At 44.1% G+C, this 27,806-nt stretch overlaps 1 protein-coding gene across 1 annotated transcript; it reads left to right on the top strand.

Moving 5' to 3' along the window:
* LOC103768200 (potassium voltage-gated channel subfamily G member 2) lies at window positions 1–23,625 on the top strand. The gene is made up of 2 exons (XM_008935340.1): window positions 1–805; window positions 22,712–23,625. The coding sequence occupies exons 1-2, from the start codon at window positions 50–52 to the stop codon at window positions 23,534–23,536; spliced, it is 1,581 nt and encodes a 526-aa protein (XP_008933588.1). The 5' UTR covers window positions 1–49; the 3' UTR covers window positions 23,537–23,625.
* The last annotated feature ends 4,181 nt before the right edge of the window (window positions 23,626–27,806 follow it).

Below are 27,806 nucleotides of genomic sequence, written 5' to 3'. Positions count from 1 at the left end.
TCCAGATGTGTGCGTTTGAGTAGCCTCAACCTCCCTATGGACTCAACAAATGTATCACGAAATGGCATTGCTCACTGGGAATGCAGATCCTGAGTTCAGCTCCTACTCCTTCAATAACTTGGAAAACCTGTGTGAAGTGCAGAGCAAGAAAGGATTCTTCTACAAAAAGGCCAAACTTCTGCACCCTGGAGAAGACTTGTGCTGCTTAGCCCGCCTGGATGACCGGACCAGGTTTGTGATCATCAACGTGGGTGGTATTAAATACAAAGTTCCATGGACCACCTTGGAGAACTGCCCCTTGACCAGGCTTGGGAAGCTAAAATCTTGCAACAATTATGATGAGATTATGAACATCTGCGATGATTATGATGTTAGCTGCAATGAATTTTTTTTTGACCGTAATCCTAGTGCCTTCAGGACAATTATGACTTTCCTGACAGCTGGGAAGCTGAGGCTTCTCAGGGAGATGTGCGCCCTCTCTTTTCAGGAGGAGCTGGTGTACTGGGGGATAGAAGAGGACCACCTGGAGTGGTGCTGTAAGAAGAGACTGCGACAGAAAGAGGAGGAGGCTGCAGAGGCCAGGCTGTTTGAAGGGGAGATGCTGTTCAGTGAAACTACGCAACGTGCCTTCCAGGACAATAGCCGGTTGAGTTTGTGCATGCGAAAGCTCAGGGATATGGTGGAGAACCCCCACTCAGGGATCCCAGGAAAGATCTTTGCTTGTATTTCAATCTCTTTTGTTGCCATCACTGCAGTCAGCCTCTGCATCAGCACCATGCCAGATGTCAGAGAAGAAGAAGACCGGGTGAGTGCAGCTTTTCTCGGATTAAAGCGTGTTCTGCATTGTTGTCTCCTCAGGGAAGGTGATGGACAAAATCACTCCAGCAATCATGCAAGTGTTGCATTCAGTGTTTGTGGTGTGGAGAGCTAGTCAGGGTGGAGCACAGAAAGTCACTTAATACTGACAGAAAATTGGGCCAAACTCTGCCTTACCAGCACAGCTTTTCCAGTTCACACCAGCAGACAGCTTTACTCAACAGAATTTTTTCTGACATCTCTAACCAGATGACAAACTATTGTGGATATAGAAATCAGCCTTGCTTGAGGCTTAATGTTTTGAAGTTAAGAGCTAACAGTTTTCCTTAAAGGTACTTTAACTTTGAATGAATTCCCAGTACCCAACTGTAAAAACCACATCTAAAATATTTTGATGCTGTAGATGAGGTAAAGGACAGGGAAGCTGAGGTAGCAGTTTAACAGCAGAAACAGAGCAAATGTCCCAATTTTCAGACGTGCTTCATATTCTCAAGTGTAAGCTGTGGATGCTTTGTGCCCTTGAAAATTGAGTCCTATGGATATTTTGTTTATTCTTTAGTTCAACAAATTTCCTAAGGGTTTAGTCCCTTATTTGTGCAAGCAGTTCAGTTCCCTAGGATTAGCAGTATGTAGGCCAATGAGAGCTCATCTGAGGATGGATAGAGAAGGACATTCATGTTTTTTCATTAAATATATGCCGAAATGCAATCTAAGGGGTTTGTGAGTGGGGACTTTTCAAAAAGTTCATGGCCTCTTTAGTTTTACTCAAATCCAAGCTTGACAACGAATGCTTGTGGTTATTATCCAGCCCCATGGTCATTAAATGTGATTTTAAATGTGGTTGTGATCTTCAGCCACTGAGGCAGTTCTTCACCCCATCAAGTTGTGCCTCTCAGCAGAAGGCTGAGCTCTCCCCAAAGCACCCCTCTTGCGTGCCGTCCTCGGGCGCTGCATGGCTCATTGCTCACTGCCACTAGCAGAAGAGAAAGTGGTCATTGCCTGGCAGGTGGCATTTACTGGTTTGTAGTGCTGGAGGTAAATGGCATGCTGATGGGTCCAGCAGCTCCAGAGAGACCCCCGTGTTGAGCTGAGTGCCTCACGTGCCATTAAACCCACTCTTTGCTTGCGAGGTGCGCTCAGGTGAATATCAACGGAGCTGTTGATTTGGGGTTAGACTAATTCAGTAGCAGCCAGGAAAAAAGACAATACATTTAGTATGTTGTTTGATGTTTGATTTATTATAAGATTCTTGGTTTAAAGGCTTATTATGATCTAATATTTGAGGATAGTAGTACTGGGTGCTAGTTAAAATTATATTGTCCTTATATTTTTTTTAAATATAATTTCCAAAATACATGCCTTTTACTGTTTTTAATCAACAGTGCTCCAGTATGCTGCAATTTTAAGCACAAGGGATATGGGATATTCTGCTATTGAAAACTGAGAGGTATTAGTGTTTAGATATTCCTGGGTTTAAGTGAGAGCTGAATAGTTGCTTTTAGAATTAGCACAGTTTAGGCACCTTAAATCTTTACTAATGATCTGAACATAAATAGGGACTTATAATAACAAGCTAATAATACTTGTTGGGTGCAGCAGGGTATTAATGAAGATAGAGCAAGCATATAAGAGAAGCCTGTATTTTTTGGGTGGGCTGGGACCCTTACAGGGAGCACATTTTCATATTCAAATGCAAAATTGTACAATAAAGATGAATGCGAACTTAATCTTGCAAAAGCAGAGTCTGATTCACAAAACAAGATTCTAAATAGGATTTAGGGTACAAACAAATGAATCTAAGTTCGTACTGCAGTGTAAAGTCGGGAGGGTTAGTGTGATCCTTGAATATCTAAGCTGGGGAGTAGTGCTTAGAAGCTGGGAAGATGATTTTGTGCCTGTATGCGGCGTTGGGGAGACTGACACTGGAATACTGCAGTCAGCTCTCATGTTCATATTTTTAAACGGTGTTTGGAAAAATTAGAGAGGGTGAAAAATGAAAATTAGACACCTGGAGAAAATTATATACAATAAGAAATGTGAACATTTCTGTTTATTTAGATTATTGAAAGGAAGGTGAGTGGATTAAGCAAATAAGTGTTCTTTATCGGGGAGGAGAACTCTATCATCTAAAAGACCTTCAAATTAAGCAGAAAGAGGATGGTTAAAAGATGAATCCTAATCCTAATAAATTCATATGGGAAACTAGGTGCCAATATTTAATACCATGGTGATTAATTACGGGGGCAGACTAGGAAGAGAATTAGTGGATTTGGTATTTTTTGATGTTTTCAGTTCAAAGCTCAGTGCCCCTCTAGAAGGCAGCCTTCAGCTAAACACAGTCTACTTCAAAAGTAAATTACTGATTTCAGTTCAAGTTACAAAGGTGAAATGTTCACAGTACAGAGGAGATAAGAATAAATGATCTGATGTTGTTCTGTACCCTTAAATCCAAAAAGCACAGAGCTCCTGCAAATAGGCTTTATTCTGCCCTTGGCACAGAGAAGGTCCATGGATAGTGTGGAAGTGGTGCTTTTGTTTGAGGTGGTTCTCTAGTAGAGGGAAAAGGTGAGAGATCACTTCTTGTGTAGCTTAGTTTATCCCCAATGTCCCTTGCCTGGTACTGAATCAAGGCAGGTCAACACTCCATTTGCGCTGTAATTAGTCATGCCAGGAGTCTGATTTTGCCAGTGGCTGATTCTGGTCCTGCAGAAGTGCATGTAAACACTCATGTAGAGCTTTTTGGCCTCAGTAAGGATGCACAAAGATTCGGGCATCTGCCCACATGGAATTACTTGTAGGGTCAGAGACCTAGGCTGCAAACTCCTTGCATGCCATCCTCACATAGCTTAGCAAGCCAATGCAGCTCACCAAATAACAGGTGTGGAGCTTAAGTGAATTCAAAGTCATGTTAATCATCCTGAGCTGTATCCCTAGTATCTAGCTTAAAATTCCTGCTCAGGGAGAGCTCTTTGGTCTGGTTTTGCAGTCTCCTAACAAGCAGAAAATGTATGTGCATCCATCCTGGCTGAGGAACAAATAAACAGTAAATATTATTTCCAAAGAACACACATTACTGGATGTGTACGTTTTCAATGCTCTCTCTTTGGCATTACTGTTGTTAGGTCTCCATGTCAGAGCTGTCATAGATACCTTGGCTAACAAGCAGTGTCGTTTTTCCTCCTTGAGCTGCAATTTTCCAGAAAAGGAAAGCTTTACGTGCCACCTGTCTGTCTGGTTATTGCTTCAGGGAAACTGTGCCTTCAGTGTGAAAGAAAAAGCAATTCATAGGAAAAACAAACAAACAAACAAACAAAACCACACCAAACACTACCCTACACATGCTGGAGAGCAATTTTTCATACCCCAATCCTTTAATGTAATCTAAACGGTCCAGCTGTTACACCCAGTGATGTTGTGCAGAGGTGTCAGTAACCTCACACAGACTAAAGTGTGGGACCTTAACAGTTAGAAGTAATTACCAAGTGGATAAGGAGACTATCTTAGGTACCTGCCTATCTCTTTTAAAATACAGAAGAATCATCAGTCATACATTTTGTTAACTTTATTAACTGCTCCAGATATTCTAGATGTTGGTGGCAATGCCTGGTGGTTTAGCAAGAGTGGGAAGGGCAGTGTTCCCATGTGTGTAGCCGTCCTGTTCTTACTGATGATCACCCTGATTCATCTCAAGCATCACTCTTTTTTTGTAAATAGTATCATGTTTTTCAGATGCTGCACAATTATCAATAAAGGTAACAGATCAGATCCTAAAGTAATTTTTACTTGCCAAACTAAGACATATATTTTATCATGTCAATTTTTTTTCCTCATTTAGTTTTTCTTTACTGATTAAATTAAATAGAAACCACCAATCCAGTAATGTGCATAATAGCTGCTTCTAGAAATTTCGGAAGATGGACATTTCAAATGTATAAAGAAAACAAGCCTGTGAAGAAACTCAGGTTCTTCCATGTAAGGTAACAAAGCAATAATTAGTTTTTAATTTCAAACTTTTCAGAATGGGAGATTTCTCTGCAAGATGTAGATTTAATAGTGAAAAAATCCTTTCTTAAGGCAGACTACTACTGAGACAAAATCATAGGAGGAGTCCTCAGGCACTGAGTTCTTTCAAGACCACCACAAAAATTATCTCCAAGACATAAAAATAGCCAGAGGCATAGAGTACTCTTACTGCATTTTAGGTATATGACACTTTTAAGTGGGCTTCTCAACTCTCTAAACAAATGGCAGGCACCCAGTGGCTCAAGGAAAGGAGTGAATACATCACAGGAGTCTTAGACCAGTTGGGGATACATTACAGCAAAAGCTTTAACAACTAAGTAAGAGCTGAACAACCAAAAGACACTGAGAGATTCATCTGAAAACCGGATGGTTTTTATACTAGAGTCTTAATTTTTTTCCTGGTGAAACCAGAAATTATGACCATTTCTATCTGAAGAAAAAAGCTGCTTTCTTTTTTTAGACAGTCTTCCTCATCACAGAAAAAAGGTGGTGAACTCAGAGATTAACATCAAGCATTTTGTCCTGATTCACAAAAGCATGTATAGGCCTGAGTCCAGCTGAGCTCAATCATTTGTATGACCACAGTGTAAAACAGGAGAAGATCAGAGACTACTTCCTTCTACATTGTGCTTTCTAACGTGCTGGGAAAAGCTAGTCTAATTAAAGATGCTGTGATAGGAAGTTACAGTTCAATAACCTTCAGCTGAAGAACTTTATAACAAAGAGAAACACTCATAAATAATGAAGTTAATAATAGCTCATAAAGAAGCCTGAAACTATTTAACTTTCAAAGCTTAATTTACACACTGCTTGAACTTTCATATTGGTGAGGATAGGGAATAGATAAATTGTGAATGTGAGTTTTAAACAATCTTAGGGCTAAAGATTTAATTTCACAAAGGTACATGCAAAAGTAGTTTCGGACAAGATTAAGAGAGTCTTGTATAATGATTCTCAACAGCTGCTGATAGGCAAGCTGTTGGTGCAGGGGCTGGATGAGCAGCGAGGTCAGTTGAAAACTGGCTGAGTGGCCAGACCCAGAGGGTGATAATCAGTGACACAACATCTACTTGGGGGCCTGTAACTAGTGGTGTGTCCCAGGTATCCATACTGGGTCCAGTCCTGCTCAGCATCTTCATTCGTGATCCGGATGATGGAGCAGTGTACCCTCAGCAGATTTGCTGATGACAGGAGCTTTGGATGAGTGACTGATACGACAGTCATGCTGCCATCCTGAGTGACCTCGGTAGGCTGAAGAAATGGGCTGACAGGAACCTCGTGAATTCAGCAAGGAGAAATGCAGAGTCCTGTACCGCTCGAGGAACAACCCCAGTAGATGCTGGGGCCACCCAGATGGAAGGCAGCTTGGCAGAAAAGGACCTGGGGCTTCCAGTGGGCATCAGGTTTACCGTGAGCCAGCAACACAGCCTTGCAGCAAGACAGTTACCGGCATCCTGGGCTGCATTAGACAGCGTGTTGCCAGCAGGCTGAAGGGGGTCATCCTTCCCCTCTGCCCAGTGCTGATAAGGCCACGCCAGGAGGCCGTGTCCAGGCCCCAGGCTGGTTCCGCAGTACGGGAGAGGTGTGGGCACACTGGAGGAGGTCCAACAGAGGGCCATGAAGGCTGGAGCAACTCACGTATGAGGGAAGTCTGGGAAAGATGGGACTGCTTAGCCAGGAGAAGAGAAGGCTCTGGGAGGATCTCATCAGTGTGTGTAAATATCTGATGGGCAGGTGCCCAGAGGACAGAGCCAGGCTCTTTGCAGTGGTGCCCAGCAACAGGACCAGAGGCAACGGACACAAACTGAAAGAGGGGAGGTTCTCTCTGAACATCAGGAAACACTTTTTCACTGTGAGGGTGACTGATCACTGGCACAGGTTGCCCAGGGTGATGGCAGAGTCTCCATGCTTGGACGTATTCAAAAGCTGTCTGAACACAGTCATGGGAAAATAGATGGCCCTGTTTGAGCAGGTGGAGGGGGCTGGGGCCAGGTGACCTCCAGAGGTCCCATCCAACCTCAAGCATTCTGTGATTCTGTGGTTATAACTACTGATTTGGTTATGTTTGTAATCTAAATAGATAGCTAAATAAGAGGAAGTATTCACAGCCTTGGTGTGTTAAAAATACCAAACATTTTGTTGAATTGATAATATCATCTTGTCTCAAAACTTGTGCAGCTTGAGGTACTTCTGGGCAGGGAAAATTTTTGGGTTTCCATTAAATCACTTACTTATTTCAGTAAAAAGTAATGTAAATGAGTAAAAAAGTTGTTATTTTTGGTGCTTTCTACCTTAAGACGGCACTCTGCTTGAGACTCTGGAATGAAGCTTTTCTTTACTCATTTTTAGGACTTTATCTCTTTTGTATTCAGCTGGTTTTCTGCATGTGATACTGAGACCTTGATTTTGACTTAGAGCCACAAGGTTATGTGATGCATAGGTGGTTTGTTTTCCTGAATGAAAGTCTTAATAAAATTGCAGCTTGTGTTTCCTTCCTGTTCTAGAAATTACAGCATGGGTAATATAAAACATGTATTTAAAAAAAAAAAAAAAAAAAAAGCTAAATCTCTGCTGGTATTACAGATAACTATTTATAGTATATGGGCACCAAGGGTGACTTTTTATAAAAAGAGTCTTGGAGAATTGGACTAACTAATTTCCCTGGGGATCATCTGAGAACTCGTTACACCATACTCGCAGCTCTGCTGTTTAAATGCAGAAACCATGAGCTGTAACAATACCACCAGTTGTGGCATCTGAACTGATCTGCTGAGGTACTCATCCTTTACATTGCTAGTTTGCATTTTGTGTCTGTTCTGGGCATTTCAGGCCACAGCTGGGTGGAGGCCAGGGAAAGAACAAATGACTAAGTAACGAGTGTCACATGCCTTTTCTACAACGTTGTGCACGAGGAGGTCCCTATAGACACGTGAGATTCATGTTCATTTTAACATTCACGTGCCCTTGCTTAAGGGATGAAGGGCTCGCAGCACTGGAGACATGTATTTGAACTAAAAGTAAGGTATTTCTATTTCTTCTTTCACAAGCTCAGATGGTACTTCAATCAAAATGGTAACACACCGTCCAAATTATAATCTTTGAGAGCATCCTTTAGTCACAGTTTTAGTCATCAACAATAAGCAAAAGTTTGCCTTGTTATTTATGTGCTCAGTCTGCCTCTTGTAGTTTGATCACCTGTTCTGTGCAGCCCTGCACTTGGATTGTGAAAGCTTCAGGACAGAATGTGTTAAATACAATGCCTATGACCATCAATACCACAGAAGTAAAGAGTTACATCTACTCTGCTGTTCAGGTACATGGACACATTCCTTATGCCTCAGGAGGCAAGCTGGGTTTCTAAGCAAGGAAATTTTTGTCTTTTTGTGAGACCAACTTAGTTCATGCCAATGCAATTGCTGTATGATATCCTTAAGAGTGCAAAACAGAGGAGTAACTGGAAAGTTCTGCAGTGCAAGGCTGAGTCATAGCTCTTATCTGATGGTCAGAGAAATTTGCTGTGCGTGTTGCCTTTCAGACAGCTCAGGTTTGTCTGAAAGCTGTTGAAAATGATGGTTTGAAGGATAAAAGTGGTGTTGTTTCTGTGGGTCACACAGAGAGCTTTAAAATCAGGGAGTCAAGAACTTCCATACTGCTCAATTTCAACTTTAAATGCTGAGTTATATGGGGGTTTTGAGTGATGTACATCTTTTATCTGACTCCCATGGAATCTGCAAATATAAGACTAATGGCAAAGTGTTCTTTGCAAATATCAAGAGGTGGTGATCATGTCCTTTCATCATTTTACTGGGAACTGTGCTTGTCAGTGAACCATTTGAATGATACAGTCCTTAATGTAAAATAAATACATGTATTAATATTTCCTTTAAGGATCTGAACCTAATCTTAAAAATCAAAAAAATGAGAGTATTTCTCTGCACTGTTAGCTGGGGGATGAGGTAAGATTTGAATAAGATAAAATTCCTGTTGACTTGTTAATAACTTTCTGCTCTGCTAATGAATTCTTTCAGTCTACAGGATATCTTCTTATGAACAAATAGCAGGCTTACATCTTCTTTTAAATATTGTATAAATACACTGCAATATAACATTAGTGATAAATAATTAAACAGCTAAGACTCTTCCATAAAAGCATTGGTAACTTTCTCACATTGATAACTGGTTTATGTTTGGTGAATGGGACTCACCCAGCAAAATATGCTCCATATTCAATTTTTTAAAAATATTTCTCTGGTTCCACCGCCATAATAGTCTGTACCTACCAGTGCATTTATTCTCCTAACTTCCAAGTAAATCATCCAGGGAGTCTCTGAAGCAATCTCACAACAACAGCTGCATGGCCTCCAGTCATGTTTGTAAAATTACTACAGCTACTCAGTATAGTCTGCTCTGTAATACACTCAGGATACAGCAGAGCTTCTTTACTCCATGGGTTGCTACACTGCCTTTTGCAACAGAACTTGTGCTCTGTGGGCTTACTGAGTACTGTCCTAGTGTTCTGAAAAAGAGAAATCTTTCAGTTATTTTTAATAAAAATACCATCTGGATGTTTAATCTCAGTGCTCTAGGTTATTTTGCCATCAATTCTGGAGGCTTGGAATGAAGGACAGCGACCAGATTTATGTTTGGCTAGACCTTATATAACTAGGCTGAGGTAATGAGCTGATTCATGTGTACAGCACTTAGAAAGATTGCATTAAATCATTTAACATTATCAATGCCTACATTTTCATTGATTAAAATGTGGCGATCGAGATGAAATATAGAAGTTTTTGAAACTGGGGACTTTTGTCATGTCCATGGAGATACTTAGATTCAAGACAATAGAAATTAGAAGAGTCACATACCTATGGGGAAAAAAAAGGGAGTGGAGTGCGGGGTGTTTAAAACGGGGTTTTGTTGCAATAGGTTTTTAAGAAAGGCATAAGAAAGGACCTGGAAAAAAACTATAAGGTCGTTGGATTTTCTAAAATAAGCATCATATTAGTTCCAAGGAAAACCATGAAAAAGATGGTGCTGAGTACAATTAGCAACGTTTTTGAGGACAAGAGCAAAATTAATTCTAGGCTATGTAGAACACCACTCATAAGTAAACAGTATAATTTTTATGAGGTTATAAAGTTTTCTGAAAAAAGTAACTTCTGATGTAGGTACTTACACTTCTGTAAGATATTTGAATTAGTGCCACACAACATCCTTCCTTTATAAAAATAGCATTTTTCAAAAACTTATTTCCCTTATTAAATGTCAAAAAAATTTCTCAGATCTCCAAGTGGCAAAATATGAGAAATCATCATCCAGTGACTCTGTGCAAGCAAGGCATGCAAATGGCTCTGGTGTTGGCCCAGAGGTACTTAGGTGTTTTGCTGGTGATTTAGGAGAAAATATAAAGCAATTGCAAGTAAAATTTACAGGTAACACAGAAATGACACACCAGTCAGCAACTGGACGTATCTGGCACAGTTAGGTGAACTGACTGGAGCATGGGGAGGTACCTGCATGTTCATCAGCAGAGTGCAGCCTCTAAGGGCAGAGAGCACAGAGAGGCAAGGACAGAAGACTCTTCTGGGAAATGGGGACTCAGAAAGGATTTGGAGACCCTAGTGAACTGCTGGCTACATACAATTTCCCATCTGACATGCTAGTTAGGGGGAAATGCACGAGGGTTGAGATACTGTGTCCAGATCCATTAAGCAGGTAAGTTGAAAATAAAGTTAAAAGAACTATTTTTAAAATTAAATGCTTTATAGTGAGAGAGTAGAAGAGTTTTGAGTGCAGTTAACGGCAGAATAAGAGAAAGTCTGTGGTCAACAGTGAACAATAACTGGAACCTGCAGCTGATTCATGATGCATGTGATTCATGAGCCACTTGGTAAGAGGTAAGATCTTCTGCTCCACAGAGGATTAGCCCGAGAGCCCCTCTGGCCTTACAGGTTGGAGAGCAGTTGCCATCCTGTCCTGAGCTTGCCCATGCAGGAGCACTGTCCCCTTGTGCAGGAGGTGCTAGTGAGGATGCTGTACAGCTGGGGCTTCCTTGGCCCATTCAGACCTGAAGTCATCATTAAGATGAAATGAGCAGTGGCAGTTCCTAATTGTAATTAAAGGCAAGGGCAGCCAGAAAACCTCAGAAGCCTGGAAGCTTTCTGAAGAGGAGTGATGTGGCATGAGTCTGGCCCCGTGAAGGCAGCATCCTGACCAAGGTATCTTGTCCAACACTGACTGTGTTTGTAGGGGACACTGCAGGGACTTGGGCACATTACTGGCAGGGCTTAGTCCCAGTACTAGCTGCTGTTCAGGCTTGAGCTGGTGGGTCACTTGTGAGCCAGATGCCTCAGCTGGACCAGGCTGTTCACCTGGGTCGCTGCCAGCCTGGCCTTCTGGGCATGCCCTGGCAGGGCACCAGGACTCGCAGCCTCCCGTGCAGGCACACACACATACCTCCCTTTCCCTCTGCTGCAGCTGGTTTACTGAGCCTGGTTACAAACAGGAAACACAGAGCATAGTGTGAGGGTCCCAGTCACACAGTACCTCCTGAGCCATGCTGGAGACTTGGTGCACACTGCGCTGGGTAGAGACGAAGACAGAGCAGAAGTTGCAGTACCCTCCTGAAAGGTCCATGCACTGAGTGGCTGCAGGCAGAAGCTGTGGGTGTTTTCTCGCAGTCCACAGCTAGTTGCTTTTGTACACACTAGAAATACTAATTTAGGTAAGTCATGCAGCTCTTCAGTTCTGCACTGCTGTCACAGAGAACACTGTTACTATTGCCTTGAGTAGAAAGAGAGGATGAGAAAGTGCAGGGTTTTGCAGTGGTCAGATCCAACTTGCAAAAGTTCATCCATTTGCAGACGCGGGAGTAGAGCTCACAGCATTGCAGTGCAAGGGCAATGCAGGAGCAGGCTGCCAGCTGTGACTGAGCCACTGCCAGCAGGAGAGCAATTCTGCCCACAGGCATCAGAGGCAAGTCCTTCACTTGCTGTCAGATAACAGAATAAAGGGAAAGCGGGGGCAGACAAAAACAAGTTTGGAAAAAAAATGTAAGAGGAAAAGAGTAAGCTTGACTCTGTCCTTCTTTCTTCCAAGAGAAAAAAACAGACACCCTCACCTTTTATAGCAGGTTACAGGGTTGCAGGAACCAGTAAAACTAGTGTGGGTCAGTAAAATAGAAGCAGCAATGAGTGGGAGGCAGGAAGAGAAGAAGAGCTTCTAAAACGGTGATTCAAAGAAGGGGGGAAAAAAGGGGAAATAACAGGGGAAATATGCTTTAAAATGCTGTTAAGAATCAGTTGTTCTTTTTAATAGAATTAGTAAGTGAGAGAGCAAGACAGATTCTCTTTTAGTATGAGAAAGGCTTGAGCAGGAAAAGGAGAAAAGAGGGTGCTGGGTTTAGGAAGACCACAATTCCAGATACTGCTTGTTTCTGTGAGCGTGGCCAGGTGCCACCACAGCATCACTGTTTCCCAGGTTTGGGGTGTATGTCAAAGCACTGGGAATGCCACTGCTTTGTAACACAGCCCCGTCTCTCTTGAGCTATTCCTTTCAGAGGACAGTGGATCTGGGTGTTGTAATCCCCCAGGGAAACTGTTCTAACTGCACGTAGGTGCCCTTGGGAAGGACTTGGCCTCACTCTCGCTCTGCAGTGTTTTGATTTATGCTGCCATTTGTGGGAGATAATCCTCACCTTTAGTTTTGCAGTCCTGCCATGCTTGTGAGAAGCAGGTGTGCTCTAAGTGCCAAGTGCCATTGCTCAAGCTTCTTCAAGCAAGAACCGAGTCTTGTTATCAGAGCACCAGGATAGAAAATACAAGCTAGGATTATTCTCCAGAAATCAGGAGATCTGCTGATTTGTGGAGTATCTGGGCTTCTTCACATACAAGCTCAGGATCAAGCATTTGCTTAGGTTCACAGAAAATGGAATTTTTTTTTAAAAGCATCATAGATTTCAAGCCTCGAGGGATATGATGCCTCTATCAGAACTAGAGAAGAGAGTGGGCTGAGAGGGAAGATTTCTAGTTCATGTGTAGTCAAGGGGAGAGGGGGTCACTTGCCAGCAAGGAGGCTTCTGGTATTTAGTTATTCTCTTGGGGGTTTTTATTTTCAGTTTCAGTGAAGAAGTAGGCCAAACCCAAGGAAAACATTGTGGAAATCTGGAAACAGAAAATTCCAAGGTAATTTTTACTCAGAAACACTAAGCACATCAGTATTTCTAAAGTGAAGCTCTTCTTTGGAGGACGCCTTTGCTTGGAGAAGTCATCATTCTTGTTTTCTGAGTTACTGCCTCTGTCCTTGGCAGTGACTGGCAGTCGAATGCCCTGCACTGAGCAACCCCCTGAGGTCAGGCTGTGCAGGTCGTGCCTGGTCCAAGCACAGCAGGTGATGTGGGAGCTGTGGACACAGCTGGAAAGCTGTGTCACCCAGGGGCCTTTCCCACAGAGCCGCTCTGCTGCACAGCAAAGGTGCTACAAAGTGAGCCACACAGCCTGTGAAATCCTGCCTTCACTGCCGTGAGAGCTGATGAGTTTTGAGTACAATACCTTGTACTCATGGACCTGTGTCTTCTTGTGTAGCTGTTTGTCTTCAGGCAATTTCTGAATGGTACTGAGAGGTTGTAAAATTGCCAAAGCAGACCCCGGGTACAAACCCAGTGTTTTGACTCAGAATATTTGTTCAAATCAACAGTAAACCTATTCTTGTACATATAGGTCATAATTCTCTAAATATTATTAATAGCCTACTTGTATCTTACAGACATGTACAGACAAAAGCTGTGGATAAGCCAGGTAGGGATCTCAGACCCCCATGAGGCCCAGCTCCAGCAGCATCAAGCACATAATTGCCTTTGCTAGCTGAACATTATGGGCAGGTAGGGCTGGACGGGTCTTCTGAGGTGAGTTCAGCCCCCTGTTGCCATGAATACCACATCTCACCACCATTTTTAGAAACTGACCTACCTTAAAAGGTATCTGGTCATCCTTTGTCTTGCAGGGGGGGCTCTTTTGGATCTTCATGTGTCTTCTAGAGTCCAAATTCTGGAAGGCAGTGGAGCTATTTTTTTCTGCCAACACTGTCCTTTCAATTAGTGGTGGGCCTTCTTTGCGATAGCCAGTGCAAAGTGAGTACATTATGTCCCTCTCCATCCCACTCCTACCTTACCTGCTGACTGCCACTGCTTAGCTGATGGTGTTGCCCTTCCCAGCCACTCCTAAACAAAGCCAGCTGTTGTAGCATAACAGGCTAGTGAGTTATCCATTTGGACTTTGTACTGAAGAGGATTAAGGAATGAACATACGTCCTGTTCTGTGGGCAGGGCTGCAGGTTGTACACACGTAGTAGATGGAGATAGGAGTGCTTTCAACAGTTGCAGATAGACCTGAATGAGGACATTTGACCATGCCATTAAACAGTGCTTCTTTTCATCCCCTTGGTATATTTATAGACAGTAAACACATCTCTTCTCTGCCTTTATTGGATGACGGAAAACAAGTGAAGTGAATTTAGTTGTCTGTTTTTAAGGTAGGTTTTGCATTCTACTGTCCATCCAGGTACTCTCCTAGCTCTTTCCAGTTTGAGTCATCCTTGTTGAACATGGGTGGTTCTTGAACAAATCAAACCCTTCACTTACATATTGAGACCTATCAGTTAGCTGCAAATATAAGCGTTGGTTGTTTTGTGTGTATTTGGTGTGCAAAAAGGAATTGGTGTCAAGGCTTTTTTCAAGGGTGAAAACCACAAGTTGTGAGAAGCTCTTTGTACTCATTATAGTGAAGCAGATTACAAGCATGAGAAAACCAAAGAAATACAAAGTAAAGGGGATACTAGCCCATGAGGAGGTCCCTAGGCATTGAGAATGGAGCAGAGTCTTAAGAAGTATCCTCAAAGAACATTTTACCCAGGGTCCATCACTCTTCCCTAAGTTACAGTCTAGGCCCTGTCTCCTGGCATGTGGTGTGATCAGACTGGGAGATGACAGCAGCTGGCTGCTGGAGCACATAGTGTTCCCTCCAGCTGATCCCAGCTGCAGTCACCAAGTCTAAGGAGTTTTCAGATGTTAGCTGTCTTTACACCCCTCCTAGCCTCTCCGGGTGAGGTACTGTGCTGTTCCTGATAAGCATCTGAAAATGAGGCAAGTTGCTGGTGTTCTGTGTCCTACGTATTTATGGTCTGCTTTATTCTTTACGTGTTTCCTGCTTCTTGCAGATTTCAGGTGTTGGTTGCTTTCCATAAATTAGAGCCATATAACAAATACTATTGCTTTTGGAGAAGTGTGTGCTAAAAGTGGATGCAGGTGTAAGAAAAGCTGGTTCATGAGAAGATACTAATGACAGGGCATTTTGTGCATCCATGGCACTACTTACCTGCTTTCCATTCTTCCCAGCAACTCTACTGGGGCAAAAAACAGCAGGACAATGGAGTGAAGAATATATCTGCATGTGGCAGGGACAGTAAGTGGAGGAGGCAGGGAAATGGAGAACAGCCTCAGGATCACAGCAACAGTCTTGTGTGGTAAGTAGGTGATCAAATCCCCTGTGTCTTTCTCCACAGTTCAGATGTATGTGCCAAATCCATGCAGTCACAGTACAGCTGTTAAGACATCTATGGCATTTACAGGGAAAAGGGTGACAGTAAAACAGTTCTCAAGGCTCAGTATTTGTGGCTTAGAAACGCAGGTCCTACCTACAGGATTCAATTTTGATCATGCAGTTTAGGGCTGAGGTGGCCCAAGGCAGCAGGCTGCTTGTGACTGGGCAGAGTAACTCAAGGAAACTCTCTGTAGCCTCCTGGATCAGGGGTGTCTCCTATTCTAGTCTGCAAGGGTGGTCATAGGCTACCACAGTGTACGGGCAAACTCTGCATGCACATGATCTCTTCCCTTCCATTGACCCCCAGGCCCTTTTCTGAACTTTCCATGAACATGGATAGCACGGCATGTAATTTTACAAGCCAATTAGACTCTGGCTGTGGATTTTTGCACACACAGAAATTGCCTTCTAGCAGTTGCCATAGTCTTTTGCCATCTACCTTGTTCCTCTTGATGTTCCGTGGTTATCTGCAGCTTCACTGGCAGAATAAAAATTACATGCTCAGAGGTTTTCAAAAGTGGTGATTTGGGGCTGCGCTGTCTCAGGATCAAAGGAAATCCAGAGAGGTAAGTCTAAAGTAGGTGTAGCTCCTGCCCACCTCCTTGCCCTTTGTCGTCAACAAAGACAAGCTGTATGGGAACAATTGTACAAGAGCTATCTTGTGTCCATAGTATGACTGCAAACGATTCGTGACAACCCTCCTGGCTGAAGGCAAGGCTCTAGTTACCTTTTCTAACAGCCAGGCTGAAGTTGAAGCATGAACTAAGCTCTAGTTACAGATCAAAGTGTACAGCAAGAAGCAGAGGGCTCTTTCAGGGCCCTTTGGCAACTTTAAAAACAGAAACCATTACTTTGAATTCACAGCCTGCCAGCTTTGAGGACAGACTGTGCAGTAGCTGAATCATCTTTGCTCAGGAGCACAAGAAATAGAGCAGGCTGGCTGCAAGTTCAGCCTGACCCCAGCTTTAATGGCAGATGTACTGAATGACAATCACAAGTCCGTAGGTGGTCAGCAGCAGGGCAGAAGTGCCCGTACCTGAAGGCAGGCTGTGGTGCTGCCCTTCCAACAGTGCCTGTACCTGAAGGCAGGGTGTGGTGCTGCCCTTCCAACAGTGCCTGTAACTGAAGGCAGGGTGTGATGCTGCCCTTCCAACAGTGGTTCATGCTGCAGGAGTCACACAACGTGCACAGTCATCCTTACTGTGAAAATCAGCTGGATGCTTTCATCAGAAAATGACTTTTCATCAGAAAATTGCATTTCATCAGAAAATTGCATTTCATCAGAAAGTGACAGTGGGAGCAAAAACTGTGGGTTTTGTTGGGGAGGTATTTTTCTGGGAATGTTGCTGTTTTGCTGGAATTTTTCTCAGGGAAAGCTTCTTCACTTCAGAGCTGTAGCTGGAAGGAGAGAGCTGGTGCAGGCAGTGCTCGAGGCGCTCCTCAGGCTGGGACAGAGCCAGGTACAGCTGCCACCCTGTTGCCTCAGGAGCAGGAGCTGGGTCTCGCCAGAGCTGAGCGAGTGCTTCAAGTGTTGTGCTGCTGAATAATTGGAAGTGGACGGGTCTGTCCTCTCAGTCTTCCTGCAGACATTTATTCAAATAAGTGTCTCAGCCTTACACCCAAATCTGAGGGAAGCACTCTGAACTGCTGCGCTGAGGATGTGCTCTCTGCAGCACTGTGTCCAACCTGTGGGCAGACCTTATGTGGCAGCCTCAGGGACTTTGTCTGCAGGTCCCTTAACACTCTCCTCTGGTGCTGAGATGTCAGTTACACCAGAATTTCAAGTTCCATGGGTGGACATTGTGGTTAAAATAGAGTTTGATCTGATGTGCACTTGAAATACGTGACCTAAAAGGCTCAAGTAACAAGGGGCCAGTGGAAGAGAACAAAAGTACAATTTTAGATATGTCGTGGTTATAAAGCTTATGTAAGTATTTTTGTATGCAATGCCTTTCATGTTTGGGAGGTTTTTTTTTCCTTTAGCATATATATTTGACAGGGAGGGAAATCTTCACTGCAGGGGGGAGGTGGGTAGCATTGAAACTTCTTCCTTGAAAGTACTGTGGAGCTGCTGACCATACAAAAATGTACATGCAACACAACACAAGAACCGGGGCAGTTAGAGGTGATCTGGCCTTTGACATCTTTTAATGCCATAGAGGGGAGATGGTGTCAAAGTCTGCAAGAATTGTGTAGAGAAAGAGTGGAGAATTCAGAATTCCTTCTCAGGAGACCAGAGGACAAAGGCAAGGTCAAGAAATCACACAACACCCAGTGGAGAATTTTTCTGCGGCGCAGTACAGGCAGTACCAGTGAGAGGTACCTTGCAAGCCAAGCTAAAACATTTCTGAAAGACGCCTGCAATTTTTAGGCAGACTACACAGAGCAATGCATGCAGCTGGATTTGATCTCCAGTGACAACAGCTTTTCTTTTTGCAGTTTTCCTTTTTCCAAAGGAACCTTTAGCAAAGGAAATGTTTCTCCAGAAGAAAGATGGTGGGATTGGCTTTTTGACAGCAAATTTCTATAAATCCTAGTGAGGGAGACTCATTTTAATTTGATTGCATTGAATTACTCACTGAGACCTTTCTTCTTTTCTTTTCTTGTACCATCAGTTGACTTTAGTAAACACCTCCAGAGTCCTGTGCAGCTGTGGGTATTTCCGCATACTCATGTAATTTCTGTGCAAGCAAAATGAAATCTGCTTGCTGTTTGGAACATATATACACACATAAACATACACACCTTGTAAAGAACAACTTTGCATATATTTTTATTATGCCACTGCTTTTTGCAATCAAAAGCCTAAGATATTGTTTATTTAATGGCATGGTTATAGGCACATTAAAAAAAAAATAAAGTATGTTTATCTTTTAACACTAGGAAAGTGCTAATAGAAGTGTCCTTTGTGATTGCTATTCATGCTATTTTTGTTTAGACCTCTAAAAGACAAAAAAATAAAATTTTAATGAAAAATTAAAAAATGTTTTCCTTTATGGTTTAATAAAGCTAGATATGAAAATGTAATCATAAAAATATATCGATTAGATTACAAGGTGAAGAAATCTGGTTAGTTAGTATGAGAGCTAGATATTTTGCTTGCAAAAAAAAAAAGTATGTATTTGTTAATGTACATGTTTATGACCATGAGCTAGTATAGCTTGATCTTTTTTGAGAACATACAAATTTGGTACAGACCTGTTTCAGGCAGGATTCTGTCCTATTCTGTTAGGACTTGCTTTTCCCTTATTCCAATGGCTGAATAATCTTGATTGCTTTTTTCCCATCTGTGTGTGTGTCTTTCTGTACATTTTTGGTTTGTTTGCTTGAATTGAAAGAACCTCAAAGCAGAGTTACAGCATTCGGTTGGACTCAAATACATAGTGAAAAGTTTTAGAAAAAGAAAAACTGCTTTTTTTGGTAACAATGCTGTAATCAAGGGGAAAAAAAAAAAAAAAGCAAGGAAAAGCAGCTGCAGCTGAAAGAAACATAGCACAGAAAGTATAAAACATGCTTTTGCTGTTACTGTTTTTGTTTTCATGCGGGGATAATAATAGGTCATACCTAGATGATATTGAAACATGGTCCAGGAAGACATTTAATTACTGAAAAAAGGAGCTTCTGGCAAGTTAATTGACACACGGGTCTGTTTTCTAAAAGCTTGTTCAGATCTCTTATTTTCAGGACAGTCTTCGGACAGAGCCTGGCTTGTTCAGATTGCAATAGGTTAATAACAACACTGAGAATGACTAGCCCTTTGCTGAAGATAATTATGCGTTAGCTAAAAGAAGGGATTGTTTCATGCCATTAAAATGAACTCTGTGTAGCAGAGCATTATCGCTCCACTCTACTGAAAGTAAACATTTTGGCATTCACAGTCTTGGCTGTTGACTGTGTATAGTGGGAAGAGCAAAGAAAGGCCATAGCCCAACATCAGCGCTGACTGCAGTGCATCTCAACTCTTGGTTACAGTGATGGGCAGACGTCACCTTTGATGGCACCCGAGTGTCAGCTACCACCAAGCCTCTCATGCTCAGCTAAGCAAAGGTTGTCAGGCTGCTCCTGCACTCACATTTTTGACTTAGTTCTACAAAAGTATTGGAGAAATAAGTATCAAAGCTGTAGGTTTCTGAACCAACACAGGATAAACATGTCAGAGTGTGGGAGGGCAGGTAGTCTTCTGAAAGTCTTCTCCACCTATAGAAACAATTTTCAATCCTGTTTGCTCCCACAGCAAAACTCATACACGGAAAGATTTTGCAGAGTTTCCTTTCACCAAATAGAGAGTGCTGGGAGAATTAGGTGCCACATTATCTGTTAAACACCTTAATCTCTTCAGAGGTTAATTCCAAGGCTATATTCTCCATAGGCATCACTGACTTTCCTTAAACTTTTGTAAACTTTTTTGACATTCTTACCAGATTCCAGAACACTTCCTGCAGGACAGGTCTCTTAAGGCAAGCCACATCTTAATTTCCATACAAGGTAGTGCAAATACTGATGTACCTTTCAGAGAAAGCAGATATGTGCATTGGGGTTTTTTTCCTTCTTGCCATTGGTGCTTTGCTCAAGCCATAGCTATTCTTCTGTGGGTTGTCTTCGTAACATCTCAGCCTGATCCTTTTGTGCAAGGACAGTGTCAGGAACCACGAATCACCTTCAGCCATTGCCCTCGGGTGTGAGAGCAAGTGCATCCTGGTGAGAGAGCCCCAGGAAGTAGGGCTCTGGGACACTGTTGGTCTGATAGCTGGTTTCTTGATAATAAAGTGAGAAGTTACAGGGGCACAAGCAGAGTCCTTCCACTGACGTTGTGAGCTTTGGCTCTGGCCCACAGAGCCAGATGCATGCAGTGGCATGGAAGCATCTTGGTTCAGTATCTGACGGGAGACTGACAGCTCAACAACCTTGTGATAGGCATCAAGCCCCTAAACCCAAAAGGTTTTGTCCTGTGTGTTATGATTGTGACAAAAATACTTATTTATGGCCAAATTAGTTTGGTAAGGCAGATATAAATTAAGCTCCTTCTAGTCTTCACACCTATCAAAAATAGGAAGTTAAAGACAGGCTATCTGAGCTCTACACTATTGAAATAACATTATACTTCCTCCCTACAGTATGCTTAAAATCTTGACAGCAGTTTCAATGGGACAACTGATTTTTCTTTCCATACCTACATGACTCCCTGGGAAGCAGCAGGAGGTACAGCATATGCCGATTGAAAGTGGAATAGAAGAAAATCTATAAATACGATGCACTACAACTTTTCATCATGTTTAATAGAAGGACCATAAATGCTGTCTCTGAGTATTCCTTTTGGCATCTTTTCTTCCCCTGTTGACACTTCTTCAGTCATCATCTCAATCTCTTCTTAAAAGCATGAAATGGGGAGGGTGCCTCAGCATTTTGGTTACCATATTGAAGTAACATGAGCCTTTATACTCAATGTGATGACAATGCTCTTGCTGCCAGCCATGCAGCAGCCCTTGAAACTGGTCATTCCCTGACATGAGGAATGCTGTTGATCATAGAATCATAGAATTGTCAGGGTTGGAAGGGAAATGAAAGATCATCTAGTTCCTACCTCCCTGCCATAGACAGGGGCATCTCCCACTGGATCGGATTGCTCAGAGCTCCATCCAGCCTGGCCTTAAAAACTTCCAGGGATGGGGCTTCCACCACCTCTCTGGGCAACCTGTTCCAGTGTCTCACCACCCTCATGGTGAAGAACTTCTTCCTAACGTCTAATCTGTATCTACCTATTTCTAGTTTTGCTCCATTCCCCCATGTCTTATCACTACCCAACATCAGCAGAAGTCTCACCACTCCTTTCTTGTTTTCCTTCACAAGGAAAAAACTGTTCATAAACACTTAGGGAGGGGTGAAATTCGGCTGTGATGCTGTGCAGTAAACATTTCCTCAGCTCTGCCTAGCAGAAGGCACCCGTGGTGAGCATGTGGGCAGAACAGTTTATAGATGTTCCAGGTTCTCAGCTTCTCCACTGGTGAAATGGGGAACAGTTTGAGACAGTCTCACCACTCTTGAGTGATATTTTATTGCTATAATTTAGTACAGGTGAGCAAAACAATGTTCTGCGGTGGTACCAGTACATGTTGCAGCCAGTGGGAGTCACAAATCCCACTAGCGTGGATGGACTGCTACATGCTTACAAGAGTTCTCATGAAGTGTTCACAGCCAGGCTGACTCACTGGATAAATATACACTTCCCTCAAATAAATACATGCTTGCCTTCCGCTCAAAGCCCCCAGAGCATTAACACTTTTATGTGAGCATTTACAGAGGAAGCAGCACTAGCCCTATAATTGCCCACATCAGAATCTGTTTATTTAGAGAAGCTGATTATTTTGCAGCTGGAGTTACTAACAGTGCTGTAGCAGAGAATTGCCACAGTATTTGTGCTGTTGAATTCACAGTGGAGGAGCAGCCATCACTAGCATTATTGTTTATTGCTGTTCCAGTGTGCCAAGGCTGGCTTGTTTACAGCCGTTGTAGCTGAAGACCCAGAGGTCTCTTCTTGTTTTCTACTGAGTGAGCCTGCAGAGAAGTGCACCTCTTCCATTGCCTCAGAAAGCTTGGGGACAGCATCCTGGTCATTAGATGTTACAGGTGGGGTCATTAGAAATGCTTAGCACTCTGCACCCTCCCTCTATTCTTCTGGTACTTTGTCTTTTAGAAGCACGTTTGTCAGTACTTTATATAAGCTTTTGACTGTAGGGATAGTGTGTTAATAAATGTTCACTGGAATATTAAAAATACTCTCTGTTCTGTGAATAATAGATTATAGATGACTCCAAGCACATAACATAAAATTCTGTAGGAGTTTATAAGCCATTTTTAAGCAATTTATTATTGATCAGGAAGGGTGGGAGGGATCACCCATTTATTGATAGTGATGAATCCTGTACTATTCCTTGCTAAAGAATGGTAAGGCTTTGTTAGAAATGAGGTGTGAGTCACTGGCCTTTTGGCAGTGGGCTGCCTGGCCAGCAGCTGTTATCACCACACCAAATTCTTGGCAGCCTCAGGATACTCCCGAGCATCGTTGACCTGTCCTGCAGCCAAACCTGTAGCTAGTAGCTCTGGTTTTAGTTATCCATTCCAGCTGCTCTTAGCAGCGATGATTTTACTTTGGCATCTCACAATTCATACCAATTCCACACGGTGCTTTCCTTTAAGAGCTGGCACTCTCTGTTTCTTTGGTGTGCTTCCTGGCTAAATCTTTTTCTTCCCCCTTTTCTGTGTTTCCTGCTCCTCCCCAGGGTGAATGCTCACGGAAGTGCTATGACATCTTTGTGCTGGAGACGGTGTGCGTGGCGTGGTTTTCATTTGAGTTCCTGCTGCGATCCTTCCAGGCAGAAAACAAGTGTGCTTTCCTGAAAACCCCACTCAACATTATCGACATCCTGGCCATCTTGCCTTTCTATGTCTCTCTCATCGTGGATACAGTCTCCACAAAAAACAGCAGCAAGCCCGGTGGGGCGGCTGGGAACAAGTACCTGGAGCGCGTGGGCCTGGTGCTGCGGTTCCTGCGGGCCCTGCGCATCCTCTACGTGATGAGGCTGGCCAGGCACTCGCTGGGGCTGCAGACGCTGGGGCTCACCGTGCGCCGCTGCACCAGGGAGTTCGGGCTCCTCCTGCTCTTCCTCTGCGTGGCCATGGCCCTCTTCTCGCCGCTGGTGTACTTGGCGGAGAGTGAACTGGGAGCCAAGCAAGAGTTCACGAGCGTCCCCACCAGTTACTGGTGGGCTGTGATCTCTATGACAACTGTTGGCTATGGGGACATGGTGCCTCGCAGCATCCCCGGACAGGTGGTGGCCCTGAGCAGTATCTTGAGCGGCATTTTGCTGATGGCTTTCCCTGTCACATCCATCTTTCATACCTTCTCCCGTTCCTACAGTGAGCTGAAGGAGCAGCAGCAACAAGCAGCGAGCAGGCAGAGGCGCCAGCTGGAGGAGAGCACCAGACTCCCAGGTGGTGATGGTACACAGGGGCTCAGTGTCACATTCTCACCACATGCTGTTGGGCAGGAGGATCAGCCTGCGATGCCAGGAAGCCAAGGGAAGTTGTTGACTCTGAACAGCTGAAGACATGTTGGCAGCACAAGAAATAGTGGACAGTGGGGGCCAGTTCTGCAAGAACAACCTCCTGAACTGCATAGACAAGGGGCAGACACGTGCAAAGTTGCCGCTGAAGTCCAACTATCGATCTTAAGGGCCCTCTGAAAAAATGCCCCTAGAAACTCTACCAAGTACAGCTCTGCTCCATTGCTTTTTTTAGGGCTTTTCTATTGAACAAGTATTTGTGGCAACCTCCAAGGAGCAGCCGTTGAACGTAGCCAGCCAGGAGAACCTAACTGAAGCACAGTTTGTGCTGGGGTGCCGTTCAGCAGAGCAGCCAGCATGTCACCTCCTCTCTGCTCAGTGACACTCCACGTGCGAGGAGCTGAACGAGGGGCTTCCTGTGCTGCGACACCCCAGGCACAGGGGCTTTGTTTGGGCAGCTCCGCCAAGGAACACGGACCTCAGACAAGCCAAGGTGTGAGGGAAGGAGAAGGGCAGAAACATCCCTTCAGCTTTTCCAAGGGCTTGGTTTTGTCTGTTTTACAAATCAGGCAGCACAGCCAGGGCCGCCAGCAGCCAGCTCTGACTTGTGTGCTAGGGCAGTATGCATTGTTTAATAAATATGCGTATTTACCACCCTCAGCTTTCTATCGTGGCCCCATGGCAGAAATATACGTAGGCAATCTTCCTGACTATGGTACTGAATGTTAACTCGGCTTTTTTCCTTTGCTGACAGTTGAATATAACAAATATCTTTACAAAGCGTTCAATTTCACCACTTTCTATTAACTATTTCCATTGCTCATATATCAAAAAATGTTGTTTAGCAGACAACTAAACCTGAACAAAACGCAGCCCAGGAAGGGGAGGGCAGTACTACATCAGTGGTGGCTCAGCTCTGCGTACTCTCTTTCAGTGGTGGTGGCTGCACTGGCTGCAGCCACGTGCAGACAGAAGGGGTCCAAACCTGGTGAAGTCAACGAGATGCCTTCAGCAGGCTCTGGCCCGAGCTGCAAGGTACAGTGCAGCAGCTGTGCTCCCTATTAGGAGTAGTCTGTTTGGGGGGGGGTGAGTCTGCTGAGAAAAAGATAATCCTGTCATCTAAAAATGGCAATTATTGTTCTGGCTTTTCTTCCTAATTCTGAAAAGATTTAAGTAAGTTTAAAGGGAAAAGGAATCCTACGGTGGCATCTGTGTGTTTCTTGACTGGTGCCAGCCCCCTCCCTGGAACTGTTCAGCTTGTCCAAGTCCGTGATCTGTGGGTCTTTCAGTGCTCCTACAGGTAGCATGCAGTCAGGGATGGAGGGAAATGGAGCTCAACTGCCTCTTGTAGCTACGTCCCCATTTGAATTGAAGCCATACATACTCTCCTGCCAGGAAGAGAGCAAAAGCCGGTGTGCTGACAGTGGGATTTGTCTGGTTTGGGATGTTTTGCCTCAGCATATGTTGTAACAGCAATCCTACATTAGCAAACTCCTGTATTAAGACATTCCTTGTAGGAATGGAGCAAGGGAAAATAAAAGGTTACATTTCATTTTAATAAAAGTTAGAAGCTTTGTTGCTCAATGCTCAACTCTGATGACTCAGCTGGGGGAAGGCAGCGTTTTGCTGGACTGGTGTGAAGTCGTGCGTGCTGGTGCTCCAGCAGGGTCCCGTGCCACTGTCCCTCACTGGCCCTGTGCAGCCAAAGCCAGGCGAGACAGCCCCGGGCAGCACAGCGGGGTCACTGGGCCAGGCTGCAGAGCTCAGAGCAGCAGAGCTTGCTGGAGAGTGCTGCAAGAGATGGAGGGAGCAAAACAGAGCCCCTCCTGTCCTTCAGGCTGCATCTAGGCCTCCAGACCTCCACCTGTTCTGAACTACGAGCAAACCACAAATTTGCTTGCCAGGGCTCTGCCCATTATTCACAGCCCACCACCACCAGGAGTAAGCACGTCCACCCCTTGTTCCAGGTGAGGAGGGCCAAGGACTGGTGGATGCTGCCTGGGCTGACTCAGACTCCTGGCAAAGCAATACCAGCACTGTGACTCATGAGAGGTTTTGATTTTATTATTTTTTTAATCCTGATGCAAGTATTTATTGCATCCAGGCTTATTAAGGTTTGGCATCAGGGACAGGGCTTTGCAGCTGACTAAATGCAAGCCAGCAAAGCAAGCAGCGTGTGGGGGCAAAAGCGTGGCATGGTGCTGAAGGGCAACAGTGCATTTTATGGTGGCATTCAGAGGCTCAGTCTTCAGGTGAGACCCTACAGATTCACCAGGTTCACAAGTTCACCTCTCATAGACTGTGGTCCATGTGTCCCAGGTGCTGCTCAGCGCTACACCTCTGGTGTGAATGCAGTGACCACGACGGGTGTGCGTGGGGGCTACAGAATGTATCTCGGGGTGGTGGGGCCATGGATGATCAGCAGCATTACCTGACTCTTAATAGACATCTTTGCAGAATGAAGAGTTTCACGCTTGCAGTGACAGTAAATAACCGTGAATGAATGCCATTGTTGGTGCTCCTGCATCTAGAGAACAGCACCAGGACATTAACCTGCAGCTTACTGGCTGTGTAGAAAAGCAGACTGACGACACCCACCGTATTATCACTGTGCTCCATCCAGCTGCTCTTGGCCTACAATAGCGAGCTCTTTGTATTTTTCAAAAGGCACGTACAGAGGTTGTTAATAAAGTGACAAAACCCACTCATTATGTCTGTTAATCAAGGCCTGGCTTTTAATAAAGTTTTATTTTATCCATTGAGATGACAGAGAAGGAAACAAGTATAAACCAAGATAATTTTAAACAAATTACTTTTGGAAGCTGTATAAAACTGTGATGTACACATGGCCAACCATAAAAGATACCCAAAGGAGAGCAAGTTTCACCCAGTGTATATGCTGTTATGTAGATGCTTATTGCCTTTGATCAACTGCTGGAGGTGTTGGTTTTGTGGCTTTGTTGTTGTTTTTTACTTTGATGCGGCGCACACATGATTTATGGCCATTTTATCTCTAACTATAATAAATGCTACACTGCTGTCTGCATGCATGCTGGTGCCAGCAGGTAGTTATACCTGTTTCTTTGAAACACAATCTAGTGCTTCATGATTGCAGCACTTTGTTTTTGCCCCAAGGAAAAAAAAATCCTCTCTCCTACGGGACAGAGACTCACAACACATGTGAGAGAAACTGCCTCTTCTGCACAGTGGCAGTATGCATGGCTCTGGACATACAGATTCTGGCAGCTGGCAATAATAATCCTGAACCTGTAACTACATTTGAGAGCTAAGGATGTGGTAATTGGCAAAGGGACAGGGTTAGAGGGAATGGCACGAAGTCAAACACAACTCCTTCTGCTTATAAAGCACATGTGCACAGCCATCTCCTACCTCATAGCAATCTGTTAAGAAAAAGCACTGATTGTGAGAAGAATGTGGCACTGTTGTCATCCTCTCAGTGGCAGCAAGCCAGAGAGAAGCTGCTGTCTCACACTGATGAAGCCACAACAAACATGGTCTATGGCAGCAGCACAGCAGATGCTTCGTAGGGGCAAAGTATCCTTGGCTCTCACAGGACTGGTGCCTACAAGCTATAGCCTGAAGAGCACGAAGCCTTGGGGCAGAAGAGGAAAGAGAGGGATGGAGGGGCTGATTGGCTGAGAAATCCAGTCTGGTTCTGCTGGCCCATCTGAGGCTGAGCAAAGTCCCTCAGCCTCCCAGCACAGCTAAATCAGCACCTGCAAGAGCCAAATCGATGTAAAGTGTGACACAGAAGAGCCAGGAGTGGGGTCTGAAGTCCTAAGCCTGTGTTTCCTGTTGGGGCATTTCCAGCTGCTGACATCTGCTTGGGGACCTGGCTGTTTCACGAGGCTGTTCACGGGGAGATCTGCCCCTGCTCCAGGGTGTGCCTCACCCTGCGCTTGTTCACGTCTCCTCTTTCCTGCTCTTGGCACAGGTATCCAGGCAGTGCATTGACTTATTGCTGGCTTACAGATTTAACATCTTTCTGTTACACAAAACTACCAACAAAGCTACAGCTGTCAGTCAGGTCCTAGAAGCCTTCTTGGCACTCAAGCCTAAGCTAAGGATCACAACTAAATTTAACAAACAGCACTTGTGGTCCAGGTTTTGCTTTGCTACTCAGTGCCCAGTTTGAGCTTTGCCTTTTGTCCTCAAATGTTTTAACTGGATCTGACTACACAGGTAGATACCTGGACCCAACCAGCTCACCATGAAACGTGTCTCTGTAGAGCTGCGGCGCAGAGCACTGCCTGCCCACCATGGCCAAGGGACACCTTGACCCTGAGGCCAG

Source organism: Merops nubicus, unplaced genomic scaffold, assembly GCF_000691845.1.
Source record: "Merops nubicus isolate BGI_N331 unplaced genomic scaffold, ASM69184v1 scaffold15332, whole genome shotgun sequence".
Lineage (NCBI taxonomy): Eukaryota > Metazoa > Chordata > Aves > Coraciiformes > Meropidae > Merops > Merops nubicus.
The sequence above is the reverse complement of the archived record's forward strand: the minus strand, read 5'-3'. Positions and strand labels throughout refer to the sequence as shown.